General features: G+C 36.8%; 1 protein-coding gene across 1 annotated transcript; it reads left to right on the top strand.

The window, feature by feature from the left end:
* Positions 1 to 204: 204 nt before the first annotated feature.
* GOPC (golgi associated PDZ and coiled-coil motif containing) lies at positions 205 to 23,670 on the top strand. Its single transcript, XM_068184324.1, has 8 exons — positions 205 to 578; positions 13,256 to 13,420; positions 19,034 to 19,209; positions 19,481 to 19,646; positions 20,903 to 20,998; positions 21,752 to 21,916; positions 22,593 to 22,773; positions 23,311 to 23,670. Exons 1-8 carry the CDS (start codon positions 303 to 305, stop codon positions 23,427 to 23,429), a joined length of 1,344 nt encoding a protein of 447 aa, XP_068040425.1. The 5' UTR covers positions 205 to 302; the 3' UTR covers positions 23,430 to 23,670.
* Positions 23,671 to 27,211: the final 3,541 nt, after the last annotated feature.

Raw genomic sequence — 27,211 nt, 5'->3', positions numbered from 1 at the left:
CAGGAAGGGCCCGGGGAGCACACGGGGCCAGTCCCGCTGGCCCCGGCCAGGACGAGCCCCGCTGCCCTCCCGCCCAGCTCGTGCCGGCCCGCGGCGCCCCCTGCCGGCGCGGGCGGGGCGCTCGGCGGCTCGGCGCTCGGCCGGCGCTGCCTGCCACACCAGCAGGCGGCCCCGCGGCCGCCGCGCACGCGCGTCCCCGCGCTCCCTGCGTGGCTGCCCCGGGAGCGGCGCCGGGGCCGCGTCCTGCGGGGCGGCAGCGGCAGCGGCGCGGGCGGCGCGCTGTGAGGGGCGCGGGCGGCAGCATGTCGGCGGCGGGCGCTGGTCCCTGCGGTTCGGGCGCGGCCGGCCCGGCCTCGGCGGCGGCGGGCGGCGGCGTGTCCATGTTCCGCTGGCTGGAGGTGCTGGAGAAGGAGTTCGACAAGGCGTTCGTGGACGTGGACCTGCTGCTGGGCGAGATCGACCCCGACCAGGCCGACATCACGTACGAGGGGCGGCAGAAGATGACGAGCCTGAGCTCGTGCTTCGCGCAGCTCTGCCACAAGGCTCAGACCGTGTCCCAGATCAACCACAAGCTGGAGGTGAGGGCGCTGCCGTGGCGCCGGGCGGGGCCGGGCCGGGCCGGGCCGGGGGCGCATCCCCGGACGTGCCGGGGTGGCCGGGCCCTGCCCGGGGGCAGCGGGAGCTCCCCCGGCTTTCTTCCTTCTCGTTTCTTGCCCGAAGCAGCTGAGGAAGGTTCACCAGGCTCCGCGTTTTAGGATTCGGGCCTGGTCGCGGCCATCCTCCCTCTGGGTTTGATAATTCCAGCTCTGGCATGGAGCGGTGCGTGCCATAGGAGTTCTCTGTGATGTTGAAAGCAGGAATCTTGGGCAACAGATGCTGCTGACTGGTCTTCTTTGCAGTGAGTCAGGACGAGAGGACAGAATCTTAAACTGCGCCAGGGGAGGATTAGGTTGGACATTAGGAAGAAGTTCTTCACAGAAAGGCTGGTTAGACATTGAAATGTGCTGTCGAGGGTGGTGATGGAGTCACCGTCCCTGGAGGTGTTTAAGGAAGGACTTAGTGTGGTTACCATGGTGGTGATTGGTCACAGGTTGGGCTTGATAATCCCGGAGTTCTTTTCCAGCCTAATTTATTCCTAGATTCTGTGAATTTGGAAAAACTTGTAAAAGAAGAGACAAAGGCAAGATCGAGGTGCTTAAAGCTTAGAGTCAGTAGTCAAAATGAGGACATTGTTCCTCCTTACAAGTAAAGGAAACTGAAAAGTGGATTGGGAATGGACTTTGACAGGTTGTCTTGTTCCTTTACACTTCAAAGCAGATCAAATAGCTCTCTGCCAAGATTAGTAGCTGAAAATAATAGTAGGGGTCGCACATTCTGTGAGGAGAAGAATAACTGGCCTTCCTATTGGAAGGTTTTCTTCATGTCTGCTACAGAATTTCAGTCAGGCTGGGAGAAAAAAAAACCAGAGCCAAGTTATCTGGTCCTGATGCTTCTGAGAGGCAGGGCTGCAGGTCCTTTGGCCTGTGAAACAACTGGAGTGCGCTGGAAGGAGATTCTGAGGAACTTCATGGTCATTTTATATCTATCCAACCCGAGTGTCTTTGGTTTAGTAGGTATTATTTGTGGTGTCCTCAGCAGGTGTGAATGTGAGCCTGCCCTCTTGTCTTTTAATTACAGTTAGAAGGCTTTTGATGTTTCTTCCTCACTTAGCTTTTCCCTGGACTAAAACTTTCCGTTTTCTTCATTGTGTCTTGTAGGCCATACTTTTTATACTTCTATTGCTTGTTTTTTTAACGTGTAAGGGTATAGCAGTAAGAGGGGAAATTCTGAGACACCGTGAAAATATGGGCTTTGTAAGAGCTTCAGTAGACAGAATTCCCTACTTTCAGTCCTTTGTGTTACACTTATTATAATAAAAGAATCTTAGAGTCTTCAAGCAGTAACCTGCTCTTCTGAAGGTGTGTCTTTCAGTAGGAAGTAAGTAGATTGTCTTTGGTTTTTGTCAGGTTTCTTCCTGGTATGAAGACATTGTTATGCCAAAGAACCTGTGGAATTTTACAGAGGAGTAGGATTTTTCAGAGTAGAACAAAGATCTCATTAAACTTGGAATTTCTTTCATCTATTTTTTTTTACCAGAATGCTTACTACAGTGATGTTTATGTTCTTCTATGTGTTTATGTTGATATGCTGTTTTATATGTTTCATTATTGGGGTGAGATATATATATATGTATATGCACACACATATACAGTACCAACCTATAAAGTAGGCTTTGTGAAGTATAGGTATAGTAAAATGAGACTTACAAGTTTACGGTAGATAATCAGAATTTATTGCATATTGCACAGGCATGGTGGGTTGTTGTGTGCAGGCCTGTAAACCAAATGAGTTTTCAGGTTATTTTAAGAGAGTGGATTTCTTTGAAAGGTTGTTTCAAGCTTAAATATTTTGAAAGGAAGTTGTATAACTCAGATCTTGAAAGGTTTTTTTGTATCTAATTAAAATAATCAGGAGCACCTAAAAACTGAAGATCTGTGCCTGACTCTCTTATGAATTGAAGAGCAAAGGAGTCCACTTAGCAATAGTTAATAATTAGCATTATTTTTGTGTATGCTTGAGGTAATTGTTTGATAAAAATAATACTGATAATCTAGAGTGACTGCTTTGGAAGTGAATAAAAAGTGTTACTTCGTAAAGTATTTTTATTACTGAGTAGTATTAGGCCTCACACATATAAAGGAGTTTTTATCTTTCAAATAGACCTTTAGAAGACTTTAGTCGTATTGACTTGAAGGTTATTAATTTTAGGACCTCATGTTTATTGGAGTTATAAACTTGAAATGAAAGCTGCCATTTAAAATCTCCAAAAGATGGAGCTGCTCTGTTGAAAATGAGTGTCTTGTCTTCTTACGTGCACAGATTTCTAGTCAGAAGCCCCCATGACCAATATGAAGAATACAATTACATATTTTGAAAGAAATCACTAACATCAATACTGGCATTTAGGATGTGATTGGTGGTTTTACTTCTTTTTTATAATGTGAGTTAATGTACTTCACGTAACTTTTAAGATTGCAAGCCTTTCTTAATAACTCATCATTATAACTTTATACTGTTTGTACATTTTAATACAAAACTTTTGTGGCAATCACAAAAATGTCCACTGTAATAGTTTACTTAGGTACACTTACTCAAGCCAATAAATTAGATCCATCTTGAGAAATACTAAAAAACTGCAAATAAATCCATTATTTGGATTAAAATAATACTTGGACTGAATCTAAGTTTGTCTGAGCTTACTCCTGCAGCTGCATTTGACTGGACTTGCCTTACTGAATAAGTGATATTATTTCATAAAGAAAAACAACAAAAGGTTGTTATTATTATCATTCTGTCGTTTGTGGATACCATTTCCTTGACCAAAATTGTTGAGTCTTATTGTATCATTGCAGGCAAGAATAAAGAAATGCAGTTCAGACTTTGATTTATCTTCTTTATCATCTTAGTACGCGTTCTCTGATTGGTACAGTCGCTTTTAAGAGGCACAGCTTGAGGTCTGGTGGATGGAAACTCCTGCTGTAGGACTTCCCAAAAATTGTTGCCATCTTGCTGTATATCTATTGCTAGAGAGAGGAGTCTAGGTAAAATATTATATGGAGGATGTTTCTGGATAGTGAAAGAAGTGTTCCAGGAAGACAGTAGTTTCCCAAGAGGCAGCTATATGTAGGCAATTCTGGGCCAGGTTCTTTTTAGAAGGAGCCTGAAGGTATTTCAGATGCACACGGTATGTATGCAAATAAATTTACTTGTGCTTAGGATGGTGAACGTTTATAAATCTACTGTGCTAACAATATTTTTAGTTTTAAATTAAACTAAATTAATGATTAAATTAATGATATGTTGGGGGGAGGATTTGTTTTCATCATTTTCTTGCTGGTCACAGTAGGGCAGAGTTTAAGTAGCTTGTCAAAGAGAAAGAAAAAAAGGTGTTTGGCAATACAAGCCACTGTCTTTTCTGAGATCAGCCTCATTTCATTGTGAACAAATGGAGAAGTGTATCTTGTTAGTAGGATAGCAAGGACCTGGGTCTTTTAGAACTGGTGACAGATATTTTGAAGGAGATTTTTTGTGATTCTCTGTTGGAAAGCCATATAAATCAGCAGATGCATGCTGGTGGTCATTGTGTGAGATTTTAGAAATTGTTAACTGAGAAGCAGTTCATAGGTTGCTTGTTTTTTTTTTTTTTCCTGTTTGACTGTCACTTGACTATGACATTGTCTAAATGTCCATTTCAAAAAATAAAAGTTCTGTGTATCAGTGGTTTTGTAGAAATAAAAGAAATAGGTCAATGTGCCAGTGAAAACTGAGCTTGACTTTAACTCTGGCACTTTGACTGCCAATCTGATTCTGCAATTTTAAATGAACAAGCTAGAAAGGAATGTTTGGTGGAGCACACCCTGTATCTTGGCAGATGTCTTAAGCCTATGTATATGCTAAAGCTGAGGAAACCATGTATGTCTAAGAAGTTAAATGTAGTTTTATGTCATTGATTAAGTTGGATCAGCATGTTTAGAGGAACATATTTCTATAAGCTGAATTCTTCTGTAAATAACTTGTAACCTATTCAGTTAAAGCACATACAGAATGATGTGGGTAATATGAAGATATATATATATATATATATATATAAAACCCCAGCTGCAAACTGGAAAAGCTAAATGTAGGTGGCTTTATGTGTATGGTGACTTTCCATAAGCATGCAAGTCCATCTTATGGAACACACTCCAGAGGTACAGTCCTGCTCTGATGTTTGGCACTACTTTAATTGAGGTAGGACCATAAATCTTCTTAGGAAGGTCTGTCTGGATTTTTTTTTTTTTTTGCCTCTCTCCTTTATTTTGTAGTGAGAAATGCACTTGTTGAAGACCAAGGTATTTTTTTTTGTCCATGTGAGGTATGTATATACATACATACAGAATAGTTGCAATAGCTTATTTACTTTTTTCAAATGTCATTAATATAGTTTTTTTGAAATACTGGTGGAGTGAGATTTGGTCCAGCTAATTTGATATTCTAAAATGTGAGCATTTTTCACATATTCAGGAAATACAGATTTACATCCATTTTTCCAGTCAGCTTATGTACTAAGTTGTCATTAGTGTGATACATATAACTTCTATCAGAATAATCATTATGCCCTTTTTCATTACAATTATGCCTATACTTCATTAATATTTTCCTCTGTGAGAAGCCTATATACTTCTATACAAATTTAACTAGCCTAATTAATTTTCAGTCTGTATGTGGTAAAGTGTTTTCCTTTTCTGTCTCATTTGTTGGGAGCTACCAATGAGAAAGTGAGAGGAAACCAGTATATTAGTTTATATTTCTAACAATTTTTTACTGATTTACGTTGCATAGGTAGTATGGATTTCAAAATAATGACAATAATAAAACCATCAATATAACTTCTAAGAACAGATTTGTATCTTCCTGATGAGCAACTAGAAGCATGAGCAACCTGACAAAAATAAGTCATTGTGAGGCAGTCAGAAATTTGTCCCTATCAGCAAAGTGATTAAAAAAAAAAAAAGCGATTTGTTCTTCTGTAAGTAGGTGCAAACAGAACAAAAAGAATAAAACAGTCAAGCTCAAAGTAAAACAGTAGTAAGAAACTGTAGCCAGTATTTTCATGGAGGTGAAAAAGATCAGTCACAGGTGTAAAAATGTTGGTGGATGTATCCATTTATGTAAATGGAAACCAATTTTAAGGTGCTTTATTTAAGATGTGGTATTATTATTTTTCCTTTGATTATTGGGAGGAAAAGTGTGCAGTAATTACATGTCCAGAATGGTCTTCAGCAGAGAAGATAAAAAAGTAGGAGTGTTGCTTTGCATCCTTTTAATTTGCTGACCCTGAATGTTTTGACAGGACTAGAATAGAACCTGAGAAATGGAGCAACTAATTTGTCTTACGTCCTCTGTCTTCTGTATGGGATATAATAAAAGCAGATTAAATTAATTTATGATTCCTTTGTGTCTTCAGTATCATACACTGCATTTTTACCAAGACTACTTACATAGCTACACTATAAACATAAACTACTGTTTATTTAGGGAGTCATTAGTCATAAATTTTGTTGTTCATGTTCTTATTAGCCACATAATAAAGACTGTTTTGTTAAATTTAGCATTAGCTAAAAAATGAAGTCACAAAGGTCCTTTTTGGGGTCACAATAATAATGAAATAAGGCTTTTAATATAATCTAATAATCTGTCAGTACAGTTTTTTCCAATGATATTTTGAAACATTTTCCTCTTACCACTCCACAGTGGTAAACACTGTGGTGAAATTGGCAGGGGGTTATCATAAAAAATATGGTTTCCAATGTATCATCTATTCAGAAACTCATTTTGTGCAGTGCTGTCACATTGTTTAGCTTTGCAGGGAGCACCATGAGATTAAACAGGGCTCTGGTCTGTTCCATGGTTTCTCATTCAAAGCAGTCCATTAAACTTAATAGGGTTGTGTGACAAATTGCAGCAAATGCTGCTCAGTAGGCAGGAAGATATGAATAGTCAAGACTGAGGAGGAATAGAGTGTTCTTGTCTTTTGGAGAGCTGTAGGCAAAATGATGGAAGTGATACTGGTGAGACAATCCTTTCCTCAAGGAATTAGAGAAATGTAATAATTAAGAGCTCTGGCTACTTCACATCAAGGGGCTGATGCAAGGGGACCCCATGGAAATGTGGCAGTGTGTGGGCTGTGCAGGCCAGGCTCTGTTGTTGTTGCGTGTCTGGTGTCTGAGTGTGTATCTCCAGGCTGTAGGAGCTGCAGCTGTTGTGTTCTGAAAAACTGTTTTCTGTCCTGCACTTGTGCAATGTTATGGGAACACTGAGGAATGATTTCATTGTTTGTAAAGCATAATTAAAGATTTTTATTTTTTTACCTGTGTTTGCCTTTAAATGATGTTTCTGTCTTAAAAAAAAGCCACCAGAATGAAAGGATAAGCAATTATGCTAACGTCATATCTTGATATTTATACTGCTTTTTTGTGCATATGCTGGGACAGGAGCCAAAGAGTAATTGCAGCATTGTAATGTGGTCTGTTGTGTTTCATGACCCTGGGTCCTGCAGCCTTTAAATCAGAAGGTTAATAGTCCTGATCAGGAGTGAATGTTGAAATACATAGATGCATATGTTGGTAAACTTTATGGAGTCTAGTATAAATTACATAAGGACATGGTGCTGAGGAAATAAAAGCACCTCATAAACTTGATTTGTCTGTGAATTTTGGTTTGATCTCATAGCAAGATACATAAGGACCTGTCCTTTAAAATTACCTGTTAAGTATATATATGTACACCAGAGGTGTTTTATTAGTAACAGACTCAATAGAGCTTGGAAATCTCATGATTTGTGGGGAATGGAAGTGTTGAGCACTTTTTCAAGTCATTAAGACCTTCTGATTCAGGCAGTTCCTGTTCTCTTGCATGATCTAGGAGTTTCCACATCACAGCATCCTTTCCTTTGCCTTTTCATCCCTACATTTTTTTGGTTAGTTGGCTGGACATGAGGCAGCAGCTCAGTCTTTAGCTCAGACCTGCTGAGCTGATGTGCTGGCTGTACACCAGGCTGTCGGCTTCCGTCTCTGTGTGGATTAAACAAATTAGCTGAAGATCTGACTCTTTCCACTTCTCCCTCTGAAAGGGCACTAATCTGTTACTCTTTCCTACTAGCAGCTGTTTAGTGTAAAAGTTGTATGTTGTAGGAACTTAAATTATACACACCTTTACCCCTTTAATAGATTCATTTGTATTTTGAAAATTAATTCAGTTCAAATCAACAAGGAAAGAGGGTGAAATAGGGAGAAATGTAGACATACAGATAAAAAGATGGCACTAGATGGCCTTATTTAGGTAACTAAAAAATTCTGAAATTAACTCCTAGCTTCTGGCAACCAGAGATTATATGGTGGAAAAAAAATCTTTAGAAAGACAGTTTTCAGACCTTTATGAATTTAGAAGGCTTGGCATAAGAATGAGTAAGGTGTACACTAAAGGCCTGAAATTAAACAAAAACTAAAGGCATTTGATGAATGCTTGGCCTATGTCTTTTAGTCACTTAAGGCTGCTAATGGATCCTTTTATATGTATCTGCCTTCCTTGGCTGAAAAATCTCAGTTTTCTACTATGTTTGAATTATGCCTAGACTTTTTTTGAGTTAGAAATTCATATACTAAGACGTGCAGTCATTACAGTTGGAGTTGATTCAGGTTTTCCTCTTATTTTTATTTGCTGTGGTGAATAATGCCACTGTCTTGCCCTAGTAGTATGCAGGCCTATGACCCAGCTTGCCAATTCAGCTAGGCTCCACTTTGGGCAATGTGTAAGTCGTAGATGTCTTTTGTATTTGTTTGCTCAAATGCAACTCTTGTCCGTATTGCAGAAGTTGCTGCAATGATAGCTCAGAAAAATGAAAAAGCTTTTCCCAAAGCTAAACCCGTTGTTGTTACTTTATCTAATGATGCCATCTCTCAGTTTGCCCCTGACCCCCTGCAGCTGCTTTCCCTATCAGTAGTGGAGGTTTCCTGTCAGCATGGCGTGTAAGTCACCATCATCCCACTTTGTGAAGTTTTCTCAGTTCCTGTGTGTTCCTCCTCATGCTTTAGATCTTCAGAGGTTGCAATATTGTCATCTCCTAGTGCCTCATTCAAGCGGTGATGCCTCCGAGCAAAGCTGTGGCTTCAGCATGGCATCTGCCTGCTTCCTGTTGGGCACTTCTGTGCACAGATACCTCTGTAATTGTACTTCTCTGTTACATTTATTCATCCCTTCCTTGATGTATTTACATTGTAAGCTGTTCAGGGCGAGATTGTTCTTGTTTTTTACAATGTATAAACTTAGTATAAGATTAGCGTATGTCTCTGATATCTAATAGAAATAAATTTTTTCTCGTTAGTTATTCTGTTAGAATAACTAATGGTTACGTTTCTGTGAAAAATGTACAGATGAGAGTTCAGACCATCATATGAAAAATATTATATAAATTGATTGGAAGAGGTTTAAATGCTAATATTTTGTTCTAAGACTCCTGATGAAAAACACTAGTTAAGACTTTAAGAATTGTATGACTATAAATGCAATTAACTCCAGCATTTAAGATAGCATTTATTTTATTTCCAGCTTAAAATACATATTTAGTGTAAGATAATGTAACAAACTCAGTTTTTTTGATAATTTGTAGCTGCTTGAACAGGAAATAAGGACTGTTGATTAAAAATAGGACATGGTATTGGTTCTTTTGCCTAGAGATTTTTTTTTTAATTTTTGATATGTTCTGTGGAAGAAATATTAATTGCTTAGTGCCATGGTTTCTTTTATCTCCTGTGGGAATAAAAAGAGTAGTTTATAAATTCTTGAGTTATTTCCGTTGAAATTGTCATTTAGTTTTCATAACTGTAAGACCTTTTAGAAATACAAAACACCTAGTAAAAGGCAAAATATGTCCCAAAATTTACTAAATGTTTAGCTAGCCTTTTTAAACTATTTTTCTGGTATCATCTGGATGTTAGATTGTGTGGAAGATAAATGCTGAGTTTTGCTCTTTGATGAATTTGACCGAGATCTCCAGTTTACTTGAATTGTAGACTTTTATTTAGAATTTAGAAATAGCCTGTGGTGGTAATCTGAAGCCATAATTTAATGTCCTGCCTGCTTGATTTGTGTAGATGTAGGTTTTCATTATTAAATCCTACTTCCATGACCACAGCTTGGTGGTGCTGTTTGGTGTGCATTGGCTGGAGCAGAGACACAAAGAAGGGAGCAGAGAGAAACTGAAGTGTAACCTTGCAGTGTGGTGCTTGCTGATGAGTGGTAATTGCTGATCTGCACAGTTGTGTTCTGCCCAGAAGGGTTCCTTTTTTGGCTGAATCAGCAAGTTACAGTTAAGAGGAGGTTATGAAAGTGAGCACACTACCTTCTCTTCAACCTCTGCCCCTCACTGTTCCCTGTTCAAAGTTTCTGTTCTGTTTTTGTTGTTTGGTGGCTCTTCCTGAACTCACCTAACCATGAAGCTCAATGGTCTCCTGTGGCTGGATGTTTGTAACTTCAGCCTCCAGCTTACTTCTCTCCAAATTCTAGGGTAGTTGCAGGTGACCACCAAAATACATGGCATCTCTCTTTGACAGTCTTGTTGGAGAGTGCATCCAAATTAAAGAATTAATACAGTTCCTTGTGCAGCGTTAGTTTAGCTGTGTGTTTATCCTATTATGTTTATAGAAATTGAAATATAATAATATCTGGCACCATCTTTTTCTGCAGAGCCCTTGCCTGATGCAGTGAATGGTGGTCTGGGAAGGAATGGCTTTACTAATTGTCCTTGTTTGTGCTCATGATTTCATCTGCTGTCTCTGCCCCATCCCTGGTTTTTAGTGAGTAGCTTCCAAAATTGAAGATAGAGAGGTTGAATTTCCAACAGTCTTTTCATTTTTCTGCTTTATAACTAATTGAGGGAATTTGGGTAAAAAAATGGTGCTAGTAAGAGTAATATAAAGAAAAATTAAGTGAGCTGGCCAAGCTGAGAAGGGCAGGAGTTCTGTGAAGTAATGTAAAGATTTGTCAGCCTTCATAGAAGTAGATCACAGGATATGAAAGTAGCTTGTTGTGTTTGCATTTTGATGTGACTCGTGTGCCTGCATCGGTTCCTGGGGATAGATTTATGACTTTTCATAATGTGTAAACAGATTAATTCCATTATATATGCTCTTACCATTTCTCATTTTGCTTTTTTTCTTTTTTTGCTCTTTATTTAGAGGCCTTACAGTAACTGCAGGAGGCGACAAAAAAGATAGGAGAGGGACTTTTTACAAGAGCATGTAGTGACAGAGCGAGGGGGAGTGGTTTCAAACTGAGAGTACCTTTAGATTAGATAATAGAAAAAAATTCTTTGTTGTGAGGGTGGTGATGCACTGGAACAGATTGTCTGGAGTGCCCCATTCCTGGAAATGTTCAAGGCCAGGTTGGATGGAGCTCTGAGCAACCTGGTCTAGTGCAAGGTGTCTCTGTCCATTGCAGGGGGATTGGAACCAGGTCTTTAAGGTCCCTCTCAACCCAGGCCATTCTGTGATTCAATGATTCTATGATTAAAACAGCAGGGTATGAATTTGAATGTCAAGTTATATGCAGAGTACTATTTTTAATTTTTATTATGTGTTTGACAGTCTTTTTTTGATACATTTGGGGCATCATTCACCCTGCAAAGCTGGTGGCCATCATTCTTGCTGCTTTGTTATTTGCACAGTGAAATAAATTTGGGTTTTTTTTTTCCACCAGAACTCCAACTGCCATTCTCTGTTAGGTGAGGACAATATTAAATTGGTCTAATTTAGCTGTTCTGCCACTTTGCCATTCTACAGGTCTTTTGAATTAGAGTAGATGAGATACCACGTGTGTGTGTATAAAAAAGCAATAAAAGTCAGCATGTTAGCTGTTAGAAAGGAGTAAGACAGTAGTGGTCTTATTTTTTTTAAAGTAGGCTTAATATATACAGTATGTAATAATAACAAAATATTGTTATTATGTGAAATTGTGACTGTGCCTTCATTATTAAGGTCTTTGGTATCTCCTCTGTACTGTATCATCAGCTTTTATGCTGGTGATATTTTAATTTGCTGTGTTAGTTCAGGTGTGTGTCTGCTTTTGTTAGAAGATGGGCAAACCACAGCAGAGGGACTTTAACTGTGGCTGGTCACTGGGACAGCAATGCAGCTTTGTAAGTAACTAATTTCTCTGAAATTGTTTGGCTTTGTAATATTTTAAATATCATCTTACTGTAAAAGGCAATTCCTGCTTTAGAGTTCTTGCAAGGGTTGGCAAATTTTTCAAGTTATTTCTGCTTTTCTGGCAGTTCGAAGGTGAAAATGCATGCAGCTCCATTTTCTTGGCAAAAAGTAAGTGCTGGCCTGATCTGCTGAGGCTCTGCCTCAGGGGACAGGGGGAGGAAGTTCTGCTCTCTTCAGTCCCAGAGATGTGGGACTAAAGGGCATAGCCAAGAGGCAGGAAGGGAGAGTGTTCCTCTTGGCAGCTGCACACTGGAGGCTGGCTTGATCTGTCTCATCAGTTGCACTCTGGGTGCTCTGAATCACCTCTGGAAGTGCCTCCTTGTCTCTGAATTACTCTGGAAGCTTGAGGAGGCTGTCCATCTAAACTATTTGCCTGAAGTTAGACCCAGTAAATCTTCCCCACTGATAGTCAAATCCTTCCTGCATTTTTTTCATTTGCAGATACAGACGTTTTATACCAAGTTGCCTCGCAACTTGAGTTTCGCTGTTAATTTGAATGTTGGTATAATGTTGTTAAAATACCCAAATACCCTGCTTTAATATGAGAAGGCATTTTTGAGTCACTTTTTCATTTGGTCTTTAGTTCCAAATCTTTTGGATGAAAAACATACTCTGGGAATTTACCTAAAAATCCCCTGAAATCGTAGTCTGTGGGTTTTTTTTTTTTGGCAAATAGTAGCTCTAAAGCTTATCTAAATATAGCTTATCTTATAAAATGCTACTTGAACTTAGATAATAAGTAACTTTGTAAACATGTTAGTATTTTTTTCATTACAGATTTCTGCTTTGTAACATAAACCCTACATGAAAACTGTTTTTAAAATGTTTCAAAACCACTTTTTTCCCAAGAGTTAATAACTCTTTCTTGTTTTCTACATATGCATTTTAGGGGCATTTCTAGACTTCTGGTTTACCCAACTAATTTGCTATTTCAGTTAAACTGTTGAAAATAGAACATCTGTAAATAGGATTATTTGACTTCAGCATTAGATAAATAACTCTCATTTTACTTTGAGCAATTTTTTCAGTAAGATTTAATATTTTTACAATTTAAAATTGTGTTTACATTGCTATGAGTGTAAATTCTACATAGGTTTAATGCCATTGCCTTGTTTTGGAGTGAACATCAGCATCACATGCCATTGTCTGCATGAAGGAGAGCTCAGCTGTTGTTACTCTTGGCAATATGGTCATTTGATACTGGCTCTGTGGCTGCATGAATTTTGTGGCAAGCTGGGGAGAAAATCCTGCAAATGATCCAGTGTTAAAGCTGGGCTACAGAGGAATGTGTGATAGCAGGTATTCTTAACCTGTATTCCACCAGGTACAGAATCCATGCTGTTACGTGTCACAGTTCTGGTAACCCCATTTAATCCTTGCTCTCATTACTATGATGGATTGTATCTTCACAGGCACAGTTGGTTGATCTGAAGTCTGAACTGACAGAAACACAGGCAGAGAAAGCTGTATTGGAAAAGGAAGTGCATGATCAGCTTTTGCAGCTCCACGCTGTTCAGCTTCAGCTACATGCTAAGACTGGTCAGAATGTTGACTCTGGGGCTATTAAGGCAAAACTGGTGAGTATGGCAACTTGAATGTGAGATTATATATTATTCTTCTTCCTCTCTTGGCTGAAGTTCTTCTTTGGAAGGTATGAATAAGCTGATTACAAATTCTCATGTTAAAAATATTAACTTTTTTGCTTTTAATAACATTTATAGTTAGTTGTTAGCAACCATTAAAAATAATTTGAATAATGTTGAATAAAGAGTAAGGATTTAAGAAGTTTTTTGTAAATAAATCATGTTTAGTGGTTTCTGAAAATAAAAAAAAAAGAAAATGTTTTTGTGATTTATAAAGCTTTTCTGAAGACTGAAGTTGCAAAAGAAAATAGAAGAAGGCTGCAATAGAAGCACTCGGTGGACTGCATGTTTTTTTAAAACTCAGACCTTTACAAAGCCCACCAAAAGTTAACAACAATTAATCTGTGCAGTTAGTTGGCATTGACTGATAGCCTGGGCATAGACTGCCTTGTTACTAGCCACTCCACAAATTCAGGCGGCTCTAATACTATGACTTTGTAAATTAAAAAATACAGTAGAGTAGTGTTGTATACATGTGGTTTCTAACTGTTAGTATGAATCAAAGTCTATCTCTGACTTTCTAAAATTACTTCACAGTTTGGTTGCAAATACCTACTCCCAATATATGTGGAACTATTTAGCTATTTTGTCCCGTTAATTAATTTACAATAAAACACAGTAGTAGACTATAAGTTTTAAAGGATGTCTAGGGTAATCACTGAACAACAGGAGTAACCCAAATTCTTTGTGTTTCAGATTCAAAAGCTGTAATTGATTACAGCTGTCATCCTAGGGCTACATAGTTGTATATGCAGTATAAAAGCAACATGTTCTGGATTGTCCACACATAATTTATTCTGTACTAAATTATGGCTACAGTATGGTGAAGTTTATTTAGAGTTCTAAATAATTCTCATGGCTTTTAAATAAGCATTATTTAAATATCACCAGCATTTTTTATGTGTTAGACTACAGGTTTACATGAAGAAAATTTTTAAGTTAACACATCACTGTGAGTGGTTTTGGTCCCCATATTTTCTTAGTTTGACTTAACTTCTGACTAATTCACAGACTAGTACTTTAAAGCTTTTTGCTTCTTGTTACCTTGTTATAAATGATTCCTAAAGATATATTAAATTTCCATGCTATTGACAAGTCTTCTTCCCACAGGTGGCAGTACATACATTTTACATACATTGGTTCAGTTTTATCTGTGTTGAAATTGAGCTTTATTAATTGAACTTCAGCTTAGACTGATATTCTCTGCTTATTTTCCTTTAGTTTTTCCTTTTTATAAATATGAGGACTAGTGTTTTACATTTGTTTTACTTTGCCTTTAGGGAATTCATAGCTTTAATGGACAGAAGCTCAACTTTAAACTCTTCTAGATAAAGAAAGTTATGAAAGTTTGCAAAGCTAGAACAGGCAAAACTGAAGCTGCCTAAATGACAGTAAAATGGGACCTCTGATGTTTGGGTAAATGAAACTGTTGTGCTGACCTTCTGGCAGTCAGAAGGTCTCCGAGGGCAAAGAAGAACTGTGTCAACAGAATGTGCAATGGGGAAATAAAGCTCTATTAATTTACTTCCTGCTTTTTTGAGGGACAGACAGTCTTATTTTGTATGTAGACTCTTTAGACTCAGCATAAATATATACTCTGTAATCTGTAAAACTGTACACAGTGGTGAACTAGGACATCTTAAAATGTTTAGGTTGCTAAGCAATTGATAATTGTGTAGTTTAGGCCAAGTCCATTTTTTAGGAGTGGGAATCTTAGTGCAATCATAATAACTCTTGGTGAGAGTATGAAGTTGGCTAGTTGAATATTTTTTTGTGTTTTTGCACTTGATACCTTTTCTGATACTTCTACCTGTCATTTATGTTCCTCTTGTAACTCATATTTATATTGTTCTTCCTAAAAGGAAAAAAATCTATTACCTGTATAATGTTATATTACAGAATGGATTTTCTGTGATTTTTCATGTATATTGTATTATTTTGCTCTTTATAGAGATTCTTGTTGTTTTAGGAGAAAGTATTGTTTTCAATACTACACTAAAGTTAAGTTTTAAGTAAGGGTTTTAATAAATTTCACTGCAAAATACCAAAATTATTGCTAAATAGAATTGTAGCAGTGTGCTTGTTTTTTATACCATCTAATGAAATATACAGTCTACTGGTGAAGTCCTTTTGGACTAAGTAATTTATGTTGTTGCATTTTCTTGAAGTTCCTATTGCCTGTTTCTCTAATTATGGAACTCTTTTCTTCTGTCTTAAGTCTGTCCTTTCTCTGGATGAAATGGTAAGTATGCTGATTGCCATTTTTTTATGTTTAAGCAGTGCTTTTGTTTTGTGCAACAACTTATATATATATGTTGGCCTCAGAAACTGGCAAAACAGATCTGGCTTGTTCCTTCTTCCCAACAGTTGGCAAGGTGCTGTGTAAAGAATTTCCTTTGCATTTTAATTTTTCTTTTCTAGATGTGGTGCCCTCTTTCCTAATTCTGTATGCATTCTGTTTATTATTGCTACAGCTAGTTTGAGGTGATATCTGGCAACTTGACATTCTGAAAGATTGTTCTGGCAGTATCTCAAAAAATGTTAAGGTGTCATACCATTGCTAAAGCATAAACACTCTACGCATTTATGAGTGTAATATGAAGTATTGTCCATATTGTATTTTAAAAAATCCTGTCAATTATCCTTTTTTCCCCTTATTTTTGTCATGGGTATGATTTAATATGGTTTACTGGCTGATGTAACAGCCAAAAGCATATCAACTCAATAATACATAGATATAAATTAAAAGTGAAGCAAACATGACTTTTATCTTTTCACTTAGACTTGAAAGGTTTTTAAACAGCTTTTCTACATTTATTATGTTACATGCTTCATTATCATTACTCAGTATTTGGTTTTTTGAAAAGCTGCACAATAGCTGGTAACTGTAAGCTTTAGTCTTCGACCTTGCTGTAACATTTATTTTTTTATATTACCAACAGAAAATACATCTTCTGTTATCAGAACTTATGCCATACTATGTACACTAGAAAACATGAAACAAATACATTATATTTGTTATATTCTGTAACTTAATTTCCTTGATTTCTTTAAACATTTTTGAGACTTTTGTCAAATCTTTTAACAGTCACTTAAAACAGGATATGCTCTTTCAGGGCATCTTCAGAGATTCTCTATTGCAAACCTCTTTTTTTTTTTTTTTTTTTTTCATGTGGTGATCAGTTGGAGGCAGTCCGTAGAAAATTGGCTTCTGGGTGTAATTTTGCACCTCTGTCACAAAACAGTAGTCATAATAATGGAGAAAATAGGAAGAGAACACTTCTATGGGATTGCATTTGCCTTGTATTTTAGGTGTAACATATAAAATGCATGACTAAAAGTGATTCTACACAGAAATGTAACATTTGGCTTCCTGTTTAATTTAAATGACAGACCAAATTCAGAGAAAATCAATGGAAAATCTGAGTCTGGATGAGGGTGTTTAGGCTGGCTGCTTTGTATAAATACTGTAAAATGTGCTGCATGAAATTCGCTGGTGTAATCAAGAATCTTTGATTGCTTCAGCAATTCACTTTTCTGAGGGAGGTTGGAATATGCTTATCTTAAATTCTAGTCTTTGTCTTTCTATATTTGTCAAATAATAGATGTTCTAAAAGTGGACAAACAGGGAACCTATACTACTATTTAGATCACCTTAATGCAATATTGACAATAGGAACAGAGCTAAACAGGAACACTGTATTTGTATATGGATTTTATAGCTACTGTAAAACAGGTGTTAAGTCTGAACTGTGACCTTTCTTATTCCTCAGCTGTTTGGCAGAGACAGCACAGCAAGGTGGCACTCTTGAATTCTTGTAATGAAAATAGCCCAAGACCAAAATAATAATAGAAATAGTCTGGCATAATCTTAGAAACTCCTGTTTTGAAATGTAGATTAGTCAAAATTCTTGGCTTAAGTGTGATCCTGTAGTTCAGAAAGAGATTTGCTACAGAGTCATTTCGCACAAAACAGCCCCAACCTAAAGGCTAGAGACCACAAGTGGCTTTGTGTGGCATCTTTTCTAATATGCCTACGGAGCCAAACTTGATCTGAAGGTAGGTCATAGTGGAATTGCAGGAAGTGAAATGTCAGTGATTTCAAGCACTCTTTGAGCTGCTCCTCCAGAGCACTGTGCTGGGCAATTCTTGACCAACATAGGTGTGTACTCTGTTCTTCTAAACTGATAAAAGTATTTAACAGATGAGGGAGGCAGTAGAGTCTAACAAATTCAGAGGTAACTTTCTGGCTAAGTCAGTAAATGCTTCCATATATCTGTTGTGAAAATAATTCCATTTGGAAGGACCAGCTTTGTGTAGTTTCTCAAATGTGGTGATATCGACCATACTAATGGTTTTATATCCCGGTTTGGAATTGTGAATAGCATATGCACAATTTGATAACAGATTTGTCTTGCCAGTTCTGTAAAATTTTGTATCTGTCCTGTTGCTTCTTTAGTAGCACTTCCTGGTTTTATTTGTTTAACAATGTAATTGGTAGAGGTACAGAGGATGGGGGTTTTGGATACTCCTGGTGTCTTCAAAAATGCATTATGGTGAATTTAGTTTTTATTGCTGTTTCAGTTGACAGCCATTTTTGAAAGGAAACAGTATTAGACTCTGTGTCTTTACTGTTTTCTTGGTTTGTGGTGGAGGTTTTCCTCCACTTTGTAAAAGGGATGCAGAGCAAGATATAAAAGGTACAGTTATCAAGCATGCTTTCCTTAAAGTAGATGTTGTAGATTAGCAATGTAATTCCTTTTGCACCAGTACGCTGGGTATTAGAAAAGGTAATGACTATGCAGTTTGTGTACATTTGGGATGGAGCAGTGTAGGACTAATTTATATTTCCATCATTTGTTTTTCAGGGGGTGAAGCACAGGCCGATAGCTTGCTCAAAGTGTGGTTTTAATGTGGGTTTTGTTTTTGGGTTTTTTGGTTGTTGTTTGGGTTTTTTTTTTAACAGAGCTATTTTGCACTAATTTTCTTCTAGTTTTGTCAGGATGGGCATCTTCATGTGTAGAATCCTTGGCTTTATTTATGTGGTCTCCAGACTCTAATCTGGAAATGTCTCTGGCTGGACATTTCTTGGTTGTTTGCATGAAAATAGTTGTTATTTTTAGGACATATGGACTTATGTTTCCATGTCATCATCATCATCATCATCATAGTTAAAGAATTTAGTTAAATTGAGATATTTAGTAGCTTCGTGGCTACTCTTTAATTTTGAAAATAGTATTGCTTAACTTTCATTCTCCTATTTGCAAGACAAGCAAATGAAAGGATGATATTCAGGCTATTTAAATTTTCCACCTTTGTGTAGGTTAGTATGCAAACCACAAGCTGTAGTGTCAGTCAGAGTCCCTGCTTTCTTTTTTTTTTTTTTAATTTCTTTTCCTGCATGCATATCTTGTACACAGGAAAATAATTTCAGATTGTGTATGCAGAAACAGTAAGTGTTCTTTTATTCTTAACTTGGATAAAAGCTTTTTAACATTCTTTTCTTGCTTAATTTTTGTGGATTTTTTTTTTGTGGTCATTGTTAAGGAGAGAGAACTTGAAGCTAACAAGAAGGAAAAAGTCAAAGAAGCTCAACTGGAAGCTGAGGTGAAGTTGCTGAGGAAGGAGAATGAAGCCCTCCGCAGGCACATAGCTGTGCTTCAGGCTGAGGTTTATGGAGCAAGATTGGCAGCCAAGTATTTAGATAAGGAACTAGCTGGAAGGTATGTGAAGTCAATCCATGTCCCCTAACATAAGATGTTTGTTGTTGTTTCCTTCCTTTGCATCCCCAGAGGCAGGTTCAAGGTTAAGACTAAGGAGGAAAAGCCTCACGTTTCCAGTTAATTAACAAAAGGAAGAGCAAAAATCCCCAGGGTTCTTGCGCCAGTTGCTGCGTAATCATGTGCAGCAGCCAGATGAGGTGTATGAGTCCTACTGTGCATTGCTTTTCCAGTTGTAATGCAGCATTTTTTTACTCTCTTTGTCACTGTGTAGGGTCCAGCAGATTCAGTTACTGGGCCGGGATATGAAAGGACCTGCTCATGACAAGCTGTGGAACCAGCTGGAAGCAGAAATACACCTTCACCGCCACAAAACTGTCATTAGAGCTTGTCGAGGCCGGAATGATCTCAAACGACCAATGCAAGCACCACCAGGACATGTAAGTTGAAAAGATGGGACATTCCTCCATGATTTCCAGACATGAGTTACCTCTTCATCTTTGTGATTGCTTTCACTTCAGTGTTGTATTTTTTTCAAATGTCACTTGTAAATATGTTTTCCTTTTGTATGCTGAAGGATAGTTCCGTGCTGAATACCATATCCCTCTAAATGACCATGGAAGATGATACAATTCCTTTGACTTACCTAGGAACACTCAGTCATATTGAAAACTGAGCCTCTGATATAAATACATATATTTATGTGTATAAATACAACTTTAACAACAGAATTTTGTAACCTAGGTTTAAAAATGTGTATCTAACTTACTTACAAAAACCAATAATAAAATTTTTAGCATTAGATTAAACTGAAATTGATTTTGATTAATTTTCTTACAATGCCAGATAAATTGATATTCTGTAAAAGAATTATTTGTGGGTTGGTTTTTTTCCTCCTAAAGATACTTTTAAAACAAAGCCTTTAAACAGCATTTCACTATGGGTATCTTTGGTAAAACTCACCAACCTGGCACATGTCCTGTTAATCACCCCAGTGTTCAGTACAGAAAACTAGACATTTTCAGCTAAGTGCTTTTTTCTTTTTTGATCTGTTCTAAATACCTTAGTTGTCAGATGGATCTTACTGCTTATGTTGCTAATTGCATGTAAAACATTAATGGAAAAATACATGTATTTGTGATTTTAAAGGTATGCATAATGGCATCATCAGCGACTTAACAAAAGGAAAAAAGAAAACCTTGATTTATTTAGTCTCTCTTTTAGATTTGTGTTCAATGGCTTTTGATGTGGTTTATTTTTATTACAATAAAAATAAACTTGAGCAAGCAACCTCTTCCCTGGGAGTATATTACATCATCTTCTGTCATTTGATTATTTTTAAGATGAGTTTGCAACATATAACATTTCAGCAGTGATCAGCAATTCTTCATGTACTCCCTTAGTGTTTTTAATATGTGGCTGATTTCCTTCTTTTGAAGTTCTGTGTTGTGCACTAATCAGCAGTGAAGTAATTTAAACAACTATTCTTATCAGGGGTGCATAATGAGGAATCTTTTCTGATTTCACTCCCTTTCTGTAAAGGGGCACTGTAAGTTTATCCTGCCTGAAACTAGTCTAAAACTCTATTGCTTATAACACTGCCTGTGTATAATTACAAAAACCCAAAAGGCTGAAATGCATCAGTTTTTGGTTCACACATTTATGTTTGTGCTATGTTTGTTTCTTATCAAACTAGGATCCTGATGCCTTAAAGAAGAGTCAAGGTGTTGGTCCAATCAGAAAAGTTTTGCTAGTTAAAGAAGACCATGAAGGACTAGGAATTTCAATCACAGTAAATATTTGCATTTATTTTCTATGGCACAGAAGCAGCAATTCAAGTTTGTATTTCTACTTCTGTAAAATGCATGGATCAGTAAATGTGTGGCTAGAACAAATAAAAAAAGCATAAACAAATCCATAACTATGGTTATAGAACTTCTTTTGATAGATTAGAACATTTTGATAGATTAGGAAATAGATAATTGCTACTTTATGTTAAATTTAGGATTTCGATTTTTGTGTCGGGTATAGGCACTTTAGCAGATTAGCCAGTGGTGATTCCAGGTGTAAGTATTTAGAAGAGTGGAGACAATCTGAGACCTGACTTCCAAAGCTTAGCTGTTGTGATTATAACTTTTTAAAAAGTATCTGTATTGGCATCTCTTGCCGAACAAAAGCTGTGTAAACTTTTTACAACAAATTTGGAAAATTCTGACCATTAGACTGTTTCTTGCAAGTCAATGTGGTGCCTGATATGCTTTTTTAAGTGAGGTTTTCTACTTTTCATTAGTTTGTATATGATTTTATAGTTTTATTAGTATTCAGAATTGCATTCTTTGAGTACATATTCAAAATTTTCCATTCTATGGGGAAAAGAATCAAGGGAAGCAGCTTATGCATTCTTAAACATTCTTTGTTTGAAGAATGATTTCTAATTTTCTAAAATAGAAGTTGAAGTAAGCACTTTAGGAGCTACTATCTGAATGTCAATTTTACATTAAAAGATATCTCAGTTAATTAAAATTTGCCCTTTTTTTTTGAATAGGGTGGGAAGGAGCATGGTGTTCCAATACTGATCTCTGAAATCCATCCTGGGCAGCCTGCTGATCGATGTGGAGGACTGCATGTTGGTGATGCTATTCTGGCAGTAAATGGAGTTAATCTAAGAGATGCCAAGCATAAAGAAGCTGTAACTATTCTTTCCCAACAGGTCAGTTTGGATCTGTTATCCATAGGCACATTTAGGTGCTTCTGCATAATTCCTGTTGAATTACCTTGAATTTTAATGTTTCTTGTTAAGTACAGTGTAATGCTAAGCTACAGTGATTCTTGAGGCTCTATCACTTTACACTTAATCCTCTTATGTTTTGCAATTTAAGGAGAAAAATTCTGGGTCAGTAGTGGTTCAGTTAAACATGTATTTGCTAATCATTATTCAGTAAGGCTGATGAAAATCAATTTCTTACATTGCCCCACAGAAATAACTATGTAGTGACAGATGCCTTACTCTTATGACTGAACAGCTCTGGCCAAACAATGTTTTTCATATGCTTTGTGGTCTAGAATCTTCTTCCTGGTTTGCTTCCCATTTTCTGACAATTAACAGGTGTGCTTAATTTATCAGAAAAGTTCCGCATTAGAAATTGCTGTTTGAAATGTACTGGCATATAAGAAATATGGGTAGTTTTGGTAAAGCTTATCTATAGAGCTGTTATACTTTAGTCAGTAAAAACTTAACTCAGATACCTATCCAAAATATTCAACACTACTGTAAATGTGTTTACAACAGTAAAACATATTTGTTTTAGTAACCTAGGTCGTCTTGGTTAATCCTGCTGGGTAGCTGTGCAGTAGGAAGTAAATTTGTATTTTTGGCTACATTTTAGAGAGGTGAAATCGAATTTGAAGTAGTGTACGTTGCTCCAGAAGTTGATTCGGATGATGAAAACGTGGAATATGAGGATGAGAGCGGACACCGTTACCGTTTATATCTTGATGAATTGGAAGAAGGTGCGAATTCAAGTTCTAATAGGAAAGATGCAAGTGTGGATGTCAAACCCTCACAAGGTAAATCTTCTAATATGTGTTATGTGCAGTTTCATTCTGAAGTCTCAATATGCAAACCAATTTCTGGAAAATACTTTTTTTATATTCATTGTAAATTAATCTGCTGTCAATTCAATTAACCTACTAATAGACTGTCAGTTCATCTGGTTGGTCCCTCACTGTTTGGCCTGGTTTACTTAGATACAACTGAATTAACTGAATTAACTTATGAACTTTTTTCTTGGCCATCTTTTCCCAAAGGTTGAAATTCAAATTTATTCTTATCTTTTCCTACCTCTGACTAGGAGTCAGAGCTAACAGTTAAGATTCCTCTTATCACTTCATTTTGGTGGCTTCTTTACATACATTTTTTAAATGAGAAAAGCAAATAAACAGTTCCTATTTTCTTTCCTGCCATGCTCTGTTCTGCTAAAAACTTATCAGCTTTAATTTTAGTAGTCATTTCAGCTAACATGCCAGCTTTTGAAACAAGGATCACTGATCTGTCCTTCCCAAGATCACTTCTTTCCTTAAATCAATTTTCTTTTTAACTTGCAGTGTTTGATAAGAAGCCAAGTATTGATGGACATGAAAATGGAGACCTGGGGAATTCAGTTGAAGCTTCTTTAGAAGACACTGCACCCAAATTAGCCCGTTCTGCTGAGTCTTTTTCCTAAAAACGATCCAAAAAAAAAAAAAAAAAGCAAAACCTGGACTGATCCCATCTTTGGGAACAATTGATAATCATATTGACTGCTTAAAGTTGCATATACTAGTATAGGTTGTAAATGGAAGATTAAATGTCACAAGGAACTGTATTACTGTTGCCTGGAAAAAAGGCAGTTACCTCAGGGCTTCATTGTGAGCAATTCTAAATGTGGAAAACTGTCTTTTGCGTGACACACAGTAGTTATTGAACACAAAGCATGTGAAATGAATTTCTTTTAATAAAAAAGAGTAGTCCCACCAAAGTGTGGGATTTTTAAAGTGGATAACCTCAGTACATTCCACTTTTAATCTCATTGATGTCCCTAAGGAAGCATAATAATGTGTGACTAGCCTAATTTTGACGTTTGGATGTTTTAAAGGGGCAACTGATGTTCAGTTTGGTGTGAAACGTGCTTTAACCCTGGACAGATGCAGGGGACACTTGTTCCGTTACATCCATGTGTTTTGTATTTAGGATTTTTGAACTGTAACTTTAAAAAACACTTTTTTTTTTTCCTCAGAATGAGGTAATAAAGGTAATGAGGTAAAGATGAGAGCTTTTATTTGAGCAAAGACTATCAAAACCCACGTAAGCAGTGGAGTGCTTGCTAATCATGATCGTTCAGCCCATGGTATTTTAATGAGTGAGGTTTTTGGATTTGTTGTTTTTATTTAAATTCACTACCATTTGTTCCATTTGAAACTTGCTCCAAAAGTAGTTAAACAGAGTAGTATGGGGTTTTAAAAGTGAAATTAATTGAAAAATTACTCACAATTAATGTGAGCCCTTTGATATTTTTTATGAGCATCATCAATTTAATGTTTGCTTTTGAATGGATATGGTTACTGTTAATGCAGAGTTATTTGACTTGGTCATCGTTAGCTTTGCCTTATGAAATAATGAGTGCTTTTGATGGGTACTGAACATACTCATTTGACATTAAAATGGTCCTTAAAGAAGTAGAAGTTGAGTGCACAGTACCTTACAGGATGTTCTCAGAGTCATATGGTGCCTGGCCCTACCTGTGTTATGTTATGGCAGTCCTATTAACCTATAATTGTCTTACTGTTGAAGCAAAATGTTACTTCCTTTGTGAGAGCAGTGTATCTTAAAATAGTTTTTTATTGGTGTGCATCTAAAGGCCCCTGGTGTGTCTGCAGGTGGGGAGGTTGAGAATGGTGTCTTGAGCAGTCTCTCATGCTCCATTTGTAGCTCTCTTGTTGAAGTGCAGCACACTCCACAGACAAGCTCTACATTGTCTTTGCACTTACTATTTCAGCATGCAGTGCCATCTTTACTTTTCACTGCTCTGCAGGCTGTTGAACTGTAACGTAAAATGGTTTTGTACATTGAAAGAGGAACTAAAGTGAAAAGATATCTTTGCAAGTGTTAACTGTGTGGGGTATAAATACATAAGGAAAAACATCAAAGGCCTTTAGAGTAACATCAATTAAACTTATGTTCTAAGTTGTGATGTAGAACACAGTTACCTTGTCTCTCCTAGGAGCACTATATATATTTATATGTTTATAGAAAAAGCCTAAAAATGTATATACTTTATTCAAAGATTTTGCTATTTATAAATCCCTTAACTTCGCTATTTACACGATCATTTTGTGTGTGTGCGTGTGCATGAGCTTCACTTACTCAGTGGAGTAACATTATTTGGTTCATTTTTTATACTAGTGTTTGTCGTACAGCATACTGTTGAAGGTTTTTAAAATAGTCAAGGCTGTACAGTTTTCACCGAACAGAAACTAGTATTTAAAAATAAAGCTGTGTGAAGAAGAAACAGGTCCCCAGGCATGTTTCTTTTTCTGAAGCTTCAGAAACTTGAGGACACATTGGCTCTGTGTTAGCAGATGAATCCACTGCCAGAACTTTTGCATCCAGATTTGTGTTTTTCCCACAGCTACTCAAGCAGAGTGCACTCTGAAACTGTCTGTGGCCTGGAACACACAGTGTCCTCTCTGTCAGGAAGAGACAGTTGAAAGCTAAGTTGTGGTCATCTTGTCTTTGAAAATCATTGCTGTGTGGAATCTTCCTGCAATTCTTAGAAATTAGACTTGTCCAACTAGTCTTGTAATTTTTTTTAAAAGACATTCAATTTTCCTGTACAGTTTCCCTTTATTTGAGGGAAAGGTGAAATTTTTTATTTATTTTTTTCTTCCTTACTTAATGGCACACTGTATTTTCTGTTCAATGCGTTTGATCAGTTTTAGCCTGAAGTGGAAGAATGTTTCTAGAGTTATTTTCCTAACATTCCTTGTCTGCCATTTTCACGTGATGCTGTGCTCTCTTCTTCATCTGCTAGACCTTTTCTCTGCTCTTCTTTATATGAGATCAACAGAAGGAACAGTTGCTGAGGAAAATGACTGGGAGTAGACATATCAGGTAGCAGTAAATTATCACCAGATTTCCTTCCCAGCAGTTTTTATAATCTTTGTTTAGGAAGCTGTGGATGGGAGGATTTCACTCAGACACTACAGTCTGTTTCCACGGACGCTGTACTAGTTACCACCTGATTTAACATACTGGTTTATTTGCAATCATACTGAAATGCTTAGAGATTAATATTTAAACTGAGAAAAGTTCTGCAAGTTGAGATTTCCAGATTCAATGGACAAATGTGTATTCTCCCCTTTGCCAGTTAACTGGAAAACTCAGTCCTGCTGATTCCCAGAGGTTGAATGAGTTAGACTTGGAAGAATTTCTGAGGAAAGTCAGTGTTCAGACTTCATTTTTATTTTTTAAAGTGTAAAACAGTTTACTTGTGTGTGTATATATATTTTTACTTAAAAAAATAAAATAATATTCTAAAGATAATTTTTCAATTTTTTTAGTATATAATTCCTTTCCTATTAAAATCTTCAGTAAGACAATTGTATTTTAAGCTAAAGGTGGACAGTGTTTGTTGGCATCTGGGACCAATGTTAAATAAAAGCATGTAAGATAAGGAAAGTGCTTTACGGCAATAAATTTAACTCTGATCAAAGGTTGTATGTAGTATTTCCTGTGTAGAAGTGTATTCTTGGCAGTGAAGAGGGTTTGTATCCATCTCAATATATGTTAATCCACAGTTGTATCAAACAAAATGCAGGTATTTATTGTATTTGTTCAAACATAAGTACATTATGGGTTACTCTCATTTCTGTAGCAGATAGAACATTTTGCAAAACATGTATACACCTAGCTAAGCTGAATATAATATATTTTTATTAGACTGTAAATAAATATACTCTTCTGCATTGCAATGATTTCTGCACCTAATTCAGAGTTGTATTTAATTTTCTTCTCTTTTTACATATAAAAAAGACCCAAGCATGTGTGTGTTTTTTGTCTGTTAAGCGTGTAGTCCACACCTGGCCAAAAAGCTAATATGGGGAAAACCAAAACAGCATAATGTGAAGTTTCACTCTAATCTAGTCTTGGCTGGCAATAGTTAAGAGCAAAATACAATTTTTTGATAGATACAGTTACAGGACATGTCTCAAATTTCATTGAGATGCATTTTCTGCTGAATGTTTTTCAGTTAAAAAACAAAAAATATTTGCAGTGTCTGACTGTATGCCACAAATATTCTGAAGCCCTTGACTAGGAAGAGCTATAAAGACCTACACCTGTCAAAGAGTTAAGTAATTGGGCTACAATTGTGGAAACTGCACTTTATCTCTCTTTTTTTTTGTTGGTGTTTGTTTGTTTTCCATGCATTTTGAAATATTCAAAGTTTTCCACTGCAGTTAGAAAACA

This window comes from Anomalospiza imberbis, chromosome 3, assembly GCF_031753505.1.
Source record: "Anomalospiza imberbis isolate Cuckoo-Finch-1a 21T00152 chromosome 3, ASM3175350v1, whole genome shotgun sequence".
Classification (NCBI taxonomy): Eukaryota; Metazoa; Chordata; class Aves; order Passeriformes; family Viduidae; genus Anomalospiza; species Anomalospiza imberbis.
The sequence above is the reverse complement of the archived record's forward strand: the minus strand, read 5'-3'. Positions and strand labels throughout refer to the sequence as shown.

Bases quoted from the DNA above. Each gene is read 5' to 3' on its own strand.
- GOPC (XM_068184324.1), top strand. From the start codon at position 303: ATGTCGGCGGCGGGCGCTGGTCCCTGCGGTTCGGGCGCGGCCGGCCCG. The intron at 13,421-19,033 runs GTGAGTATGGCA...GTCATTGTTAAG, and splicing joins GGGCTATTAAGGCAAAACTG to GAGAGAGAACTTGAAGCTAA. The intron at 19,210-19,480 runs GTATGTGAAGTC...GTCACTGTGTAG, and splicing joins GATAAGGAACTAGCTGGAAG to GGTCCAGCAGATTCAGTTAC.